This window comes from Dendrobium catenatum, unplaced genomic scaffold (assembly GCF_001605985.2).
Source record: "Dendrobium catenatum unplaced genomic scaffold, ASM160598v2 fragScaff_scaffold_1013, whole genome shotgun sequence".
In the NCBI taxonomy this organism is placed as follows: Eukaryota; Viridiplantae; Streptophyta; class Magnoliopsida; order Asparagales; family Orchidaceae; genus Dendrobium; species Dendrobium catenatum.
Window position 1 is genome coordinate 63,996 of NW_021319475.1, and position 15,913 is coordinate 79,908.

Sequence of the window (15,913 nt, forward strand, 5' to 3'; positions counted from 1 at the left end):
CAATCAATGACTCAAAAAAATAAGTGATCGGATGAGTATGAGCGGGTACAGCATATTGGACCAATAGAACAAACTGGTACAAAGGATCAGGGTGCAGAAGGCCAAAATGAATTGCTCCTTTAAATCAATCTCCTAAAGAGCTGATCTTTTTGCTCTGGAGAAACCCTAATCCCTTTGCCGGCGTTCTCCTCCCTTCGGGAGAGGTTTTCCCCTCTCCCCCCTTCGGATGGCTTTCGATCCGAAGGATTTTCCAGGCCTTCCTGGCTCCTCCGCTCCTCCCGTTTTAGGGCTTTCTTACGCTGAAACAACTGCCTCCCCGACAGCCATTCCTGAGCCTTTCCCGGTAATTTTTTACCCGCCAAAACCTAAGCTCTCTTTTCGCGGGGATGATCTTTCTGAGGGTTCTTCGCTTTGGACCTTCTCGCTGGTCGGATACTCTCTGGGCCAGCGTCCTTACTACGAGCGGCTTTTAACGGCTATGAGAAAGGTTTGGCCTTTAAAAGGTGCGATCTCTCTGTTATCGCTTGCTGATGGCTTTTTTATCATTAAATTTTCATCCCAAGAGGATTATGATGCTGTTTGGTCTGGTGGGCCTTGGTTTTTACTTGGGAAACCATTCATTTTGCAAAAATGGTCTCCCAAGTTTAAGCCAAAGAGGGATGAGAATGCTTCCATTCCCATTTGGATAAAGATAGTTGATTTTCCTTTGGCTCTATGGACCCCTACTGGAATTTCAAAGATAGCAAGCTATATTGGTATACCATTGACTGTTGATTCTCTTACTGCTAAGAGATCTCGTCTTACTTTTGCACGTGTTTGCGTTCTTATTTCCAAAGATTCGCCCCTTCCTGAGGAAATCCCGTTGGAAATTGACGGTGAAGACTTAAATCTCAGAGTGGTTTACGACTGGAAACCCACTCCTTGTGAAGGATGTCGTTCCCTTGTTCATCCTTACTCTCTCTGCCCAAAGAATCCGAACCCCCCCAAACCCGCTATCCTTCCTCCACGTCCTCGTGGGAGAAGCTCCAGCCGTCCTCCTCGTCCCAATTCAAGGAATAATTCCAAACCTCCTTCGCAACCGCCACTCCTTGAACTCCCTCTTTCTACAAACCCACAAAACAACATTATTGCTGATACCAACCCCTCTGTTCAGCAAACCCAACCTGAATGCCAAGCCAATTTTTGTACCACTTCCGACCACATTGAGGACCCCACTCACACTGTTACCAATAAAGATAAGTCAATCATCATCCCCAATCTCAACTCACCAAATGAAGACTCCGCTCTGGAAGCTTCTTCTTCCACTGAAACTCCTTTGATCCCTAACATTCTCATTGGTTCATCCACTTTGAACCTTACCACCTCTAACAAATTCAAAGCCCTACTTGAGGAAGACCCCCCCACTTCCTCTCCCACTGAATTGGATTTCATCCCGCCAGTTTCTGAGAACCCTAACCTTAATATCCCTTCTCCGACTTCCTCATCCACTAAATCCTCAAATCCTCCTTCTACAAAATCGAATACCAAATCTACCCAATCCTCCCCTCCTTCTAAGAATACTAGAGGGAAATCCACCAAAAAAGCCAAAAATTCAAAATCTAAATCCTAATGTCTTATCCCAATTTAGCTTGTTGGAACATAAGGGGGTTTAACAGACCCGATAAAGTTTTGATGTGCAGAGATTTGGTTCGGGTTCAGAACCTGAAATTCTTATGTCTTTTGGAAGCTAAGATACTTCCTTCCTCAGCTGATGACGCTTGGTTTCTCAACTCTCACAGAGTTTTTGACAATGAATCGCATTGTCACAATTTTGGATGTTCTTCTTTAGGGAGGATTTGGATTAAATGGGACCCTTCATTTGTCTCCTTTACTCCAACTTTTCTCTCCTCTCAACTGATTCATGGGGTTATCTCTATGGGATCACTTCCCCCTTTTCAGGTTTCTGTCATTTATGCCGCTAACAATTTTGAAGACAGGGTTTCTCTTTGGAATAAAATTAGGGAGTTGGTCCCGTCTTCCCCGCTTCCTTGGTTGGTTATGGGAGACCTCAATTGCTACAGATTTCACAATGAGAAGGCTGGTGGTAACCCCGTGCCCACTAGCAAACTTCAAGAGCTTAATGGGACTATCTTTGACTGTGGTCTTCATGACCTTGCATCAGTTGGGTTTTTTTTCACCTGGCATAATCAGAGAGCAGACGACCCCATTCATATCAAGCTTGACAGAGTTTTGGTCAACTCCTGTTTTCTTGATCATTTCCCTTTGGCTCACTACAAGGTTGCTCCTCCTACCGGTTCAGACCACTCTCCCCTTATCACTTCCTTGTCCTCTAATAGCAGGTTGCCCAACCGGTTTTTATTTAAGAATTACTAGAAATTTATGGACGGCTTTTGGGATGAGGTCCTTTCAACTTTTTCTCAACCTACACATAAGGGACCCATATGTCATCTCCATCACTGTCTACAATCTCTCAAATATGCTTTAAGGAAAAGGGAGTGGTTTTCTTCCAATTACTTATCTAATCAAATTTTGGATCTTAAGAATAAACAGATTTTCTGTTTACAGCAAATTCAGAATACGCCATTGGATCTTACCTTGAACTCCTCATTGAAACAAATTAACAGCAATCTCACTAGTCTTCAAGCCTCTTGGGCTTCTTGGATTTCCCAACGTGCTAAAGCAAAATGGATGTCTCAAGATGTGGATGACTTAGGTTTCTTATATGCTAAAATTCGGGCCAGGAAAAACCACAACAACCTTTATGAAATTTCCGATGAACATGGCACTTATAATACTACTCATGGGATTGCTTCTGCTTTCATCCGTCACTTTAAAACCCTCTTCAACTCCCCTAAACCTTCAAATGCTGAGGATTTTGACATTAATCCGGGTAACTGCATTCCTCAAGACATGGTTAATCCTTTGACTGCCCCTTTTTCCTTTGAGGAGATAAAATTGGCTGTTTTTAGTGGGTGTGATTCCTCTACACCAGGTCCGGATGGTTACTCCTTTGCTTTCTATAAAAGAACCTGGCATATCACTGGTCCTGTCATTTGTAAGGCTGTCATGGAATTCTACAACACTGGTTATTTACCTAGAAGTGTTAAAGCTACGGCTTTGGCGTTAATTCCCAAAGGGGCACATGTTTCTTCCATATCCGACTTCCGCCCTATCTCTCTGTGCAATGTGCTGTATAAAATCATAGCCAAGCTGGTGGCTAATAGATTAAAGGTGGTTTTACCCACCATCATTCATGAAAGTCAAACGGGGTTCATCAAAGATCGTTGCTCAACAGACAATATTCTCTTAGCTTCGGAAATTTTAAAAGGCTTTAACAACTCTTTTTGTGCTAAGTTGGACATCCTCAAAGCATTTGATACTGTTTCACACGATTTTCTTTTCCAAAGACTTAGACAAAAAGGTTTCCCTGAGTTATTCATTAAATGGGTTAAAGGTTGCATTACAAATGTCTATTTTTCCATTTGCTTTAATGGAGCTTTGAATGGTTTCTTCAGCTCATCCTCGGGTTTACGGCAAGGGTGCCCGTTATCTCCTTTACTGTTTTGCATTGCTATGGATGGCTTCTCCTGTACCTTAGAGAATGGAAATCTGAATTTTCTGGGCACAAAAATGAAAGGTTTTTCCATTACGCATCTTCTTTATGCTGATGATGTTCTGGTTTTTGGCAAAGCTTCTACTCCAAATGCTGCATCTCTTGCGAAAGCCATTTCTGACTTCTCTAACGCTTCTGGGCTTTTCATAAATCATTCTAAAAGCTCTATCATTTTCTCCAAGGATGTCTCCAACGCTGCCTCCATTTGTGATTGCTTGGGAATCTCCAATCAGTGCTCTTACCTTAATTACCTGGGGATTCCTATTTCTACTTGCCGCCTCAATTATACTCACTTCCAGCCACTCGCGAGTAAAATTTTTACTCTACTGGATGGCTGGAAAGTTAAATTTCTTTCTTTTGCAGGTAGGGTCCAATTCATTAAATTCACCATTGCAAATTCTATTGCCTACTGGATTAGGGGTTCCATTATACCCAAAGCTTGTTGTAAAGTCATTTCTAGACTTTGCTCACGGTTCCTTTATCATGGCAAGATCAATGAGAAAAAGCTCCATTTGATCTCTTGGAGTTCTACTGCTTTGCCTACTTCTTTGGGAGGTATTGGTATTCCGTCAATTGATGCCCAAATTCATGCCAATCACTGCTCTTTTTTATGGAGATTCTTCACTAAGGATAACATGGTTATGGCTTGGTTTAGACATAAATATATATCCCCTTGGAAGCCTATTTCTACTTCTGCATCGAAATTCTGGAAAAAGATTCATGATACTGCTATTTTGATTAAAACAAAACTTTCTTTTTCTGCTTCTAAAGATTGCAATTTATCTATGGAATGGGATCATTGGTGCAATGGTAAAGCTCTTAAAGATATTATGCCTCACTTTAAATTTGAGAAAGGTTTTGTGAATTGCTACACTAACTGCAATGGATGGATGCTTCCTTCTTCCACTCCTAACTTGCTGCTATCAGAACTCTTGGAATGTAGCTTTAGCGAGAATTTGGAGATTTTCTGGGATGGTTCTCTTAATCCATCATTCTCTACCTTTTACAATAATTATTTTGGTTTATTAGAGGAAGTACTCTGGCATAAATTTATTTGGCATAAGAATAAATCACTCCGATTTTCGTCTTATGCCTGGATGGCTATGCTCGGTAAATTGAAAACTGCTGATCATCTTATTGTGAGAGGGATTGATGTTAATGCTGCTTGCTCCTTTTGTTCTAATGGTAGAGATTGTCATTCTCATTTATTTTTCAATTGTGACTTCTCATTCACTGTCATCTCCTCTCTTTTGCCGTCACTGGGTGCTTTTCTTCTAAGGCCAAATTTGATGCAGACATTTCAACACTTTGATGATTCTCTGGATTTCTGTAATTGGGAGAAAAACTTTTGTTTTTTCACTATTTGCTGCACCATTTACTTCTTATGGCGTGAAAGGAACTCAAGAAGGTTTGAGAATGAATGGAAAAGTCCATCTTACCTTATACACACTATTCGTCATGCTATTCTTACCAAGGTTAAATTCTGGAAACGATTTGATGATCTTAAAAGACGGTTTGTTACTCTCCTATAATAGCTGCTTACCGTATTCTGGTTGGGTCGGTTTCTCTCCTCCTCTCTTCATCTGGGTGATATTCTGGAGGGTGATTTATTTCAAATTATGCGTGGTTGAGTTGATTCTTTACAGTATATGGATGTGTTGGTTATGTTGTTGCCTGTGGACTGATAATTCTGCTGCATCCGTTAACTACACCTTTTTTCTGGGGAACTTGCTTCTTAGCGACACTATTGAATTTCATGGCTGTTATGTGGGTTCTTTCCTCTTTGAACCCACTAAGTTGACGATTCTGCTGCTGGCATTTGCTTCTACTTTTTGGGGGTGTCTGTTTTTGGCCCTTTACACAGATAGTCTGGGGAGATTAATTTTTAAAAGGACGATGATGAATGCTGATTCTTCAGCTACCCCTTGGACGGTCACTCTGGCAACCAGGGGTTTTTGTCCTGCCCAGTCCCTTCTCAAAGCCGTTCAATTCGATATTGGCAGGACAGCCTGAGTCCTTTATGGCTTCAAGCCAATTTTGTTTTTTTGCTGTTATGTAATTTCCCTTTTTGAACTCCTTAACTACTTTTTTAGTTAGGGAGTTATAGTTTTGGTTCTTACTTTACTTGTAACAATTTTTTTTAATGAAAGGGCTAAGCCCCAAATTTTCCCAAAAAAAAAAAGGATGAGTATGAGCACTAATAGAATCATTTAAATATGTATTGAAATATGCTCATTTATTACTTATATAAGTAGCTTGCAAGAAATTATATATATATATATACCATGTACTCATCTGTCTGACCAGAAATTATTCTGTGCGGATACCGGACCGTCAGGAGACGAATGAGAGCGCACCACATCATCTGGTACACAGCACAAGTACACAACAAATATATGAGGTAGTGCTCTCTCATTCATTTTCAAACGCCGTCAGGATCCTCACAAAATAATTTTTCTTGTCTTAGACACTCCATTGATTATGTTAAAGAATCTTACACTCCATTGATTACATCAGATATTACTCCTAATGATAGAAATCATATTGTACCAACATATATCATATTTCTCTCTTAAAAATTTACTCAGATCTAATGATGATTTCTTTTTCACTTTTCACTAATGGTGTGGAGATAAAATATTGTTGATTTGGCATTTTCACAATGAAGCTTTTGCCTATCTTTGATAATATTTCTTCCTTAACTTTAGAAAAAAATAAATAGGAGGTAGGTCTTAGTCAAACTCAGCCAATCATCTCCAATTCATAGCTTGTTATGAAAAAGCTTTCAATGAATGAAGGCAATGAAGACTAGATACTTCTACTATTAAAATAGTTCGGCTGTTTGAAGGAAACAAACAAGAAGAAGAAAAGATATAGATATAGTCAACTAGTATACACTGAAGTAGAATTAAATTGTCTCTTTCAACACAGCTTCAAAAATATCATCTCAAGTGAACTGCATGCTTCCTTTCTCTTTGCTTTACAAGCAGCTTCGGTGACTTGGGTTTTGTTTTTTCCTTTGTTGACCTGAATTAACAGCACATTTTAAAGTACTTTTAGCTCCTTAAGATGCAATGAGAGCAAAAAAGTATATAAATTGCTCACTTTTAAGGGTGGAAAGTAACAAAAAATTGTATATAATTTGCTCACTTTTGGGGGTGGAATGGATTGTCAAACTTGGGAATAGGCCTGGCATGTGGCACCATTGTTCTTCTCATCTGTTTGATTACTTTTTCTTCTTCAATCTATTTATTTATTTTTTCAAAAAATAAAAATTATGAGAAGCGCACAATATAGTTAATGATAAATAAACAATGCAATGTTTTTTACCATCTTTGCATTCTCCTGCTCCTCCCTAATTCTTTTGCCAGTCAATTCTCTCTCTTTCATCTGCAATCATAATTTGAGAATTCATAAAGATAATTCCATTGCGCGCTCTATGAGCCGAATTTCACAAATACTTATGCATTTTAGTTCTTTTCTGAATATCATAGAAGATTTTAACTCAGAAACACAACTCAATATTCTCTTACCTTCTTATCAAATTCAGATCTTTCCACAGCCCTATGATCCACATGCAATACAAACTCCTGGACATCTGTGAGAGGCTTTCGTTCTCTTTCTGGAAGTGGAATGGGATCCCTGTCATAGAGAGACATTCATTAATTTAAAATATATTTGAATGTACATTGAAAAGCTGATGAAAATTATCCTATACGACACAGACTCTTTCATTATAGGATGTGCTATGAATATTCTTCTCTCTGCCTCCTCCCTTTCCATTCTTTCCCTCTCTTCTCTCATTTTGTGCATCTCCTCTTCATGTCTGATTATGCTATCCAAGTGGAAAGCCACTGGCTTTGTGCTTTGTTTCGGCTGAGGTTTTGGTGGCATCTAAGAGGTTTTGGTGACATATAAGTAAAATACAAATGACTAACTAATTTTCAAAATGAATGGAAGGAAGAAATTCTCTCTTACAGCAGGATAATCCGTAGTATAAGGATAAGGATTCGCCTTGGGAATCCTAGCTTTCTCTTCTTCCAACTGCTTTTGTAAGATTTGAATTGTAAACAATTTCTCTTTCTCAAGTCCTCTTTCCTGAAAAATTAAATTTAGTATAAATGATCATTTTTGGCTGCTTGGAATTTGAACTCTATGTTTAACAAACCTCTGTATGCAGATGGAAAGGATTTGGCTTTGTGAGTTTGGGAATGCCTTGTTGGCTATGATGAGAAGAGTCCGAATAAAGTGAAAGCTGGTAAAGGGAGAAAACAACGTCAGTCATATTTCTACTTCAAATATATACAAAGCTAACAAGTTTCTCATATATACATACCTTGTCAAAGTTCTCTATCATCATAGTTGAAGGTGGAGGGCCCAACCTATCATTCGTAGCAAAATGGAACTCTTGTGGAGTTGTAATTTGTGATTTGGATTGACAGAGTAATCCGAGATCTCCCTTACTTTCAAAAATCTGCATTTTGATATACTTTGAGACAACATGTAGGAATAATGAAGTCCGAACTTGTATAAAAAGAAAACAAAAAAAAACTTTATCTATGTAAACAATGTGACAACACACAAACCTTCTTGTTGAGTGGCCTGGCCTTAAACTTGGGAATATTTTCAAATTCCTCCAGCTCCAGTTCCTGTGAGCTCTTTGTCCTATGTTTCCAAATAAATCATGGATGAAATGAGGAAATATTTAGTTAAGCGCAATTCTAGATTATATGGCTTTTCAAGTTTGAAAGATTCATACTTCGTTGGCCGTGCCCTTAATGAAGTCTCAAGAATAGGTGGTCTTGGTTCAGTAAGCTTCAAGGGTTTGCAGTGGCTCTGTTACAAAACAATGTCACTCAATATTATGCTAAAAAAAACTTAGAGAATTCACCTAAGATCCTAATGTAGATGAGACAAACAATAAAATGTTATTTGTCATTTTTTTCAACTTGAACAATGTTTTATACCTGAGAAGAAGCATCAGCTGAAGAGAAAACAGAAGCTGTTTCAGCATGTTGATTTGCTCTTTCCATGGTCTTCAAGTGAAATTCCTACAAAGATTGAACAGAAAATAAAGCTTTTATATAACAAGACCTCGATTTCACAACAACCATGTAGCTTGAGAATCTATTTGTTACATGAAAATCTGGCAGTTGGGGAGTGCTTCTGGGCAGTATTGGTAGTGATGAAGCTTCAAGAATCTGAACAGGGAACAAATTACGTTATGCAATTGGAAAACCAAAAGCAGAAACTTATGAAGGAAAAAAATTGCATTTTGCAAAGAAACTAATCTGACCTTCTTGTTTAATGGACGAGCTTTAAACCTTGGCAGCTTCGCCAACATCTCCTCCTCAAGCTCAGCGGAGCTCTTAATCCTTACGGCTCGAACTCGTTGAGCTGTCTCAAGTTCTGGTTCTTTTGGCCTTGTCAAGGTAAGTTTTGGCCTCATTTGAATTGAGCTAAATGTATCCTGATTAGGAACAAGTGATTTATCAATCCTTCAAGCCACTTCAAATATTCTTAACATAAAGAGATCACTTTGTAATGGATAATAAGTATTTTAGAACATTAAAAAAAAAAGTTTGATATATATTCATGGTTGATTCATCGTCAGCACAAATTTCCTTCACATCAAATCACCAGCCAAACAAGTCTCTAAAGTTCTAATTTAAGAGCAAAGAGAAATTCATCCAAATGTATCAAACCTGTGAAAATGATCTATTCTGTGGTAGCTCAATTTCTCTGGTTCTAGACTGAAACTTCTGAACCATCTCTGCAGTAGAAACGTATGGTGCTACTTCCTGTACCAAAAATCTCTAATTACAGTTTGCAGCTAATAGACCATACAGATATGCTAACTTCATTCACGTAAAATAACATTTGGGTTATGTGGATACCTTGCGTTGCTCTTGATGACCTTTAATACCTAAAGTAAAAAATTCATTTCCTCCAGATAAACCTGGCTTGGATTTGTGCAGCAACACTGGAGCTTTGACATTGTGTATCTGAGAATAATGAAATCATACAACTATGTTAACACAATCTAGTAGAATAAGTTCAGAAGATGTTATGATCAAAATATAACACTTACTTTCTTAGAACCTCCGCCTTCCAGTTTCTGCCTCTTAATGGCTTGATTATCCTGAGAAATATCAATAGATATTGCATTTTTTGCACGGATACTACCAGGACATCTGCTAAAGAGAAAGAAAACGTTATAGAGGGCAAGCATGTAACCAAGCTTGGAAAGTGAAAGAACAAAATGAAAGCATTGTCACTTACTTGGTGGTGCTCTTTTGGGGCTTGATGGCTCCAGTGGGTTGAGCAGGAGTGCAGTTCTTAGGCTTTAATCCAGAAGGTTGCTTAATCAAGCTAGCTTCCTTTTTAGCTGTTTGATTTCTCGAACCCCTTGGAACCGACATTTCTTGGGGCCTTAGAAATTTTGGAGTGAGAGCTCCATTTACAAACTCCTTACTATCTTGGCCCGATTTGGTGATTGTAGCTGCAGAGTTGTAAGCAAATCGGCATAATATTTGAAGGAAGTGGTTGTAGAAAAGAAATCAATGAGAAGGTTTATATCTTGATTATTGATACCTGGGGCTGCAGCCACATCAAGAACCGGAAATGCGAATGTAGAATCACAATTGAGGCAGACCTCTGATGTTGAACTGCAATAAGGATGAAAATAAAAGTAAGTAAGTCATCCTCAGTTTGTATGGGCTTAAAAAGAAAAAAAAAACTGACAAAGTGTTGTCTAGAGGAGCACACACATCTTATCTTCCTCACGAACAATATTACTTCCACTGAGCTTAGCGTCAGAAGCCTAGAGAGCAGACAATGGATTTCAGAAGAACGAAAAATTGAACTCTAAAATTGGAAAATTGATGGCATTCTCCTACTTATGTGAGGTAACTTCACTTACAAATCCAAAAGAACCGTTTCTATCAATTACTTCGATGTCCACAGTGATCTGCAGCTCACCAGCACTATATCACAAGAAATTAAATGAATCTAAAAAGATTTAAGCGAAATCAATAATGATAACAAAAGTACCAGCTTTCTTACTTGGCGTTGGAATCTTGTTCAGCTCCGTGGTTGCCTGCTTCTACAGCCTCTGGCTCCTGCCATAAACGCAACGACAATTATAATCATTGCTTTCATCATTGAAACACATTCAAACATTATCTTTGATTGATTCTTTGACAAAGAAGAAAAAGGAAAATGGGCTGCGTTAAAAGAATTACCTTCTGGATTTTTTCTTCAAATCCTATATCGCAAGGACAATCTATAACCGGTCTACCCTTCCTTATCTTTGGCATGGAAGCTATCCAAATAAAAGAAAATTGGAATTAGCCATTTATTGCTAACTAAAATGTGAAACAGTCAAGAAAAACTCGTAGCATAAACCACTAAGCTAGTAAGCTCTATCAAGATCTTCTATAGTCCAATCTCGAGATAGTTTCTCAAAACTGTTCAGGTATAAAAAAAACATAAAAATCTCTTTGTTAGATCGATGAACGATTAAACCAATCAAGATCCAATCTTTTCTAGTTTCGAACATCTCAGGACGGAACCTTAGTATATAAGATTCAAAATCGTGAAAAAAATATGGAAGCAAAGTGAAGACTTACGGGAAGGGCCATAGCTGAGGGAGGTCTCGAACCATCGCTCGGCCTCTTGGATCTGCACCTCGGTCTCCTTGTTGAGGAAATCAAAGAAGCGAGGAGCCGAAAACTCGTACGTATCGTCGACCTGGAGATTGGCTTCCATGGGAACTACAGGAAGGAGGTTTCTAAGGTCTCTGACTTAGGGTTTCAGGGTTACGCCGAGAGAGCGTGAGGAGTCTTGAACTCGGGCGAAAGCAATTAAGGCTCTTTCTTTTTTACAATAATGGGGATTATTTGCTTATTTGTGTAGAGCGCAACGGTCGACTTTAACGGTCAAATTTTATTTTATTTTTTTGAAATCGGGGTCTGAAAGGGAACATGGAGAGATGCGGAGATATACCTCATTGGTCATTACCACCCACAACGGTTCTCTCACGAGAGTAGGGCCCACTAGTGCCAAACACTATTAGTGAATATTTAGTAATAAGCAATAATAAAATCGTCCCAAATTAAGTCTTAATTTTTTTAATAAAAAATAATTTTAAGAAGCAATAAGAAAACCGTCATAAACAAAGCCTAATTTTTTTTTCTGGAAAATCTTTTATATTTTTAAACCTATAAAATCTACTATAAGAAACAATAAAAAAAATGTTCCAAATAAAATCTTTTTTTTTTTTTTTTTTCAGTTTGTTTTCTCAAATCTAAATAATTAGTATTTTTATTTGTCATTTTTTTATTCATGAAGATTATCAGGTGAAGAGCAATACACTTTAAGAGACATTATTCATTCTCAATTTCTCATCAATTATTAAGAACTAAAATAGGAAGCTAAAAACCCGAATTCAATTACAATCTATCATTTATAAATTTATTTAAGGAGTTAGTTTTAGTTATTCAATAAAATATTAAAAAATAAACTCATTTCTTTAAAAATGGAATTATTTGCAAAAAATTTCTTGTTTAAATAATAAAATGAATGATGTGAAAATTTTGAAGTCACAAAAACTATTTATAGTGAAAAGGTATTCGAGGTTCAATTTTTGCTAGTTTTATTACTTGTATTTTTTTTTTGTTAGTGAAAAAAGTTTTAACAAGTGGTATATATAAGAATAAGAAAATATTTCTATTAAATAATTATTTTTTGTGATTTAAATCTATCTTTGACTACTAAAATTTACTAATAAGTATAAAAAGAGTTTAAAGAGAGAAGTTCATGAATTTCAATTAATAATAAAAAAGTATTTGGCTTACTTTCAAAGCCCTTAATTACGAAAAATTATTAGGTCCGGACACCTGACGTAGCTCTACATCCGGACGCCAATAACATGTAGCCACGTGCTCTTACTCTTTACCGCGCGGCTCGACGACCCGGACCCGGTATTGCTATGTATTGGCTGATTTGTGCAGACCGAAGTATTGCTAGGTATTGCTAGGCATTGCTCGATATTGCTCGACAATAACGAGAAATACCAATCTGTCAAGACCAATACCTAATAATATCGAGTTATATTGAGCAATACCTAGCAATATCCTGGTTTTGCTAGGTATTGCTCTGTATTTCTCCGCATTGCTAGGTATTGGTCTTGACATAACGGTTTTTCTCGTTATTGCCAAGCAATATCAAATAATACCTAGCAATACCGAGCAATACCTAGCAATACCCGAACATAGCAATACCGGGTTCCAGTCTGGGTCAGGTTGTCGGGCCGCGCGGTAAAGAGTAAGAGCACGTGGCGATATGTTATTGGCGTCCGGATGTAGAGCTACATCTGGTGTCCGGACCTAATAATTTTTCCTTAATTATAGGTTTGATAGAGGCATAATGATACAACAAGACTTAATCAATGGTTGTTGTAACATCAATAAGTTTAGCTAGCTTATAGCTTTTCAATTACATAGAGATATAATGATACTTCATTTGGCAAGTTGACCCAACAATTTTAAATCCTGAGGTTGCATAGATCTTGGCAAGCGCAATAGAAAATGTTTCAAATAGCTTAGTATGGTATTAATAAATAATATGACCTGAAAAATTTGAGTTTGGGACCTTGGGTTGACAAGTTTAATAAATGGGTTGGGTTTAGGTTTGAAATTTCGACTCGCTTATTAAATGGGTTGGGTTTAGTCGACATGCAAACCCGCTTTTAACCCGAAATAACATTCTTAATATTTTTTTCCTTAAATTCTTTTTGCTTGTGAGTATGTTACTCTTATTTCTGATCAAATAAACTAAAATGTATAGCTGATGACTTATTATTTTTTTTAACCAAAACGGATTGAAAGAATTGGTTTTAGGTCATTCGGGTTGCTTGAGGGTCAATTTTGAGTCCATCTTCTGACCTTTTTATTAAACAGTTTACTCGAGTTGACTAGATTCAGGTCAAGTTAATTTCACCCTGTCAACTCATTTTGACACAGCTTAGGCAATTTGAACTAATTTGTGAGAACATTGTATATTTTGGCCACGGCTTCTTTGTGGCAATTTTATCCTCTTCAATTGATGAAATTGCACTATCTCTTGTTCTTTGTGGTCCATGAGATTTGGTGAGCCGATCTAGGTGATATTGTGTATACTTATAATTTATGTTTCTATTATATTTGAATAAATTCATAAAATAATAAGGAAAAAAAATGTTATCCATATAAGTTGACATATCAATTAAGACTGATTATGTTGATTTTATATATGGTTAACACATTGATTGATTCAAGTCTATAAATACCCCTCAAGTTCAATCATAAATCCTTTTCTAAACCTCTCTTTTACTTTAAAGATACAAAGAAATTCAACTAGTGTCCTAACAAAGAAGTCATTGAAATATTGTTGGGGAGCTACCAGGACTAGTCTAAAACAAATAAAACTACACCTCTCAATTTAGACCTCACATTTCATGACTTACTCACACCTTTCTTCCCAAAATTCCTCAAAAACCTTAGAGAAATCTCAACGTCATTCATTCCCTTTCATCAGAATTACCGAATCAACATTTCCAACCCCTTAACCACATCCCCATCTCTCTTACACATTCTAAATCACCCTTATTCGAGCCCTCACTACCTCCGGGGAACTATTGGGTCCGATCACAGTACGCCATCAGGAGCCAATGAAAATGCGTCACATCACCCTCCGCTCAGTACCGAGCTCAGTATACTCGATACTGTGAAGTACCGAACTCAGTACTTCACAGTACCGAGCTCAGTACCATTCGGTACTGTGAAGTACAAACGCTAAGCTGTGTTGGATGTCCGAACCCAATAATTTCCCCACTACCTCCTAAGTTCCATTAAAAACCCATCTACAAGTGCTCTTTTTTCAGCAACCGCCACTTCCCCTCACCCCCACTCCAAAAACATCCCCATTCATACACTCATCATCCTCCCATCACCTCAAGAGCTCTATCCTAATCCAATTGTATAGCCCGAGGTCATACTCCAACAATTTTATACAGTATGAATTATTGTCACATGCAAAAAATGGAATTAAAATTATTATCCAAAACTAATTTAATAAGGCAAAATTCTACCCAAATGAAATTCCATCTACTATTTTTAATGTAAAAGAAGAAGAAGAAGTACCAATGGTGTGATAATTGTAAGGAAATTCTGCCTCTTCTAAAGGGAATAAAGTATATAATGAAGGAGCAACATCAAAACATATTATTGCTTGTTCTTGTATTAATTAATTCCTAGCAAACCTTCACAATTACCATTTCTTATGAACAAGCTCTTTGCCACCCAATGAGAATCAATGGCAATATATAGAAAGTATCATAGGCCTTCAATCATATCATATGGATGTTTGCTCATACATCAATAATCCCCTTCATTTAAAAATGAACTATTACATGTGAACACACTAATAAATGAGAGTTGCATTTACGTAAAATTTTTCAACTTAGAATCTGTTTGGGATAGCTTTTTGGTTGCTTAGCATTCTGATAGCAATTATAATTTTATTTTGTTACCACTTTCTCACTATTTTTTCAAAAATTTTGTGATAAAAAACTATTTTTTGCAATAATAGTCGTAAAATTATTTTCTCCATAATAATTTCACAATCAACTTTATAGAATGATGCAGCCATCCCAAATAATAATTTCACAATCAACTTTATAGAACGATGCAGCCATCCCAAACAGATCTGTGTGACATCATAACACTTCTTCATGAAGTTGTTTTGCTTCTTTGTTTAACTTTGTTTTATTGTTATTTATCTTGAAACTATTCACACACTCATTGTCATAGGTGACAGATTAATATCAAAGCAAAATATATAAGAATTTTGAGAAAATTAAAAGAAAATATATAATTTTGATATCCCAAGCAATGCAACATAAATGAATTAATAAATGAAATATAAAAATATTTATTTATTAGAGCATTTACAAAAACAACTTAAGCATTTTCAGATATAGATAAAGTGCAAGAAACTAGTTTCAATCATACCACTCCTTGCATTTACAACCAATTATACATAATAATTATTGAAATATTCAAGAATCTTCTATAAAAAGTAAATGCATTTAAAAATTAATACAATTTATGTGAAACTTTGTTTTTAGGTCAACTGTATTTGTAAATTTTGCTTTCACTTAGGGGCTATTTGATTTCTTGAAAAAAAGGATGAAAGGTTAAAGGAATACATTGGAGTAATTTGGATGAATGTAAAGTAAATGCAAGCGAATGATTATTT

At 36.8% G+C, this 15,913-nt stretch overlaps 2 protein-coding genes across 2 annotated transcripts; one reads left to right on the forward strand and one right to left on the reverse strand.

Annotated features, from left to right (window-relative positions):
• The first annotated feature begins 226 nt into the window (after nt 1-226).
• LOC110105376 (mucin-7-like) lies at nt 227-1,609 on the forward strand. The gene has a single exon (XM_020834849.1). The coding sequence runs from the start codon at nt 227-229 to the stop codon at nt 1,607-1,609; it is 1,383 nt and encodes a 460-aa protein (XP_020690508.1).
• Nucleotides 1,610-6,473: 4,864 nt separating this feature from the next.
• LOC110105384 (protein TPX2) lies at nt 6,474-11,446 on the reverse strand. Its single transcript, XM_020834862.2, has 23 exons — nt 11,245-11,446; nt 10,858-10,937; nt 10,679-10,734; nt 10,536-10,599; nt 10,384-10,436; nt 10,208-10,281; nt 9,896-10,115; nt 9,705-9,807; nt 9,511-9,618; nt 9,319-9,414; nt 8,910-9,083; nt 8,752-8,814; nt 8,581-8,664; nt 8,373-8,449; nt 8,200-8,278; nt 7,950-8,087; nt 7,782-7,868; nt 7,592-7,711; nt 7,341-7,507; nt 7,147-7,255; nt 6,944-7,003; nt 6,764-6,858; nt 6,474-6,640 (listed from the first exon to the last, which is right to left on the reverse strand). Exons 1-23 carry the CDS (start codon nt 11,381-11,383, stop codon nt 6,556-6,558), a joined length of 2,331 nt encoding a protein of 776 aa, XP_020690521.1. The 5' UTR covers nt 11,384-11,446; the 3' UTR covers nt 6,474-6,555.
• Nucleotides 11,447-15,913: the final 4,467 nt, after the last annotated feature.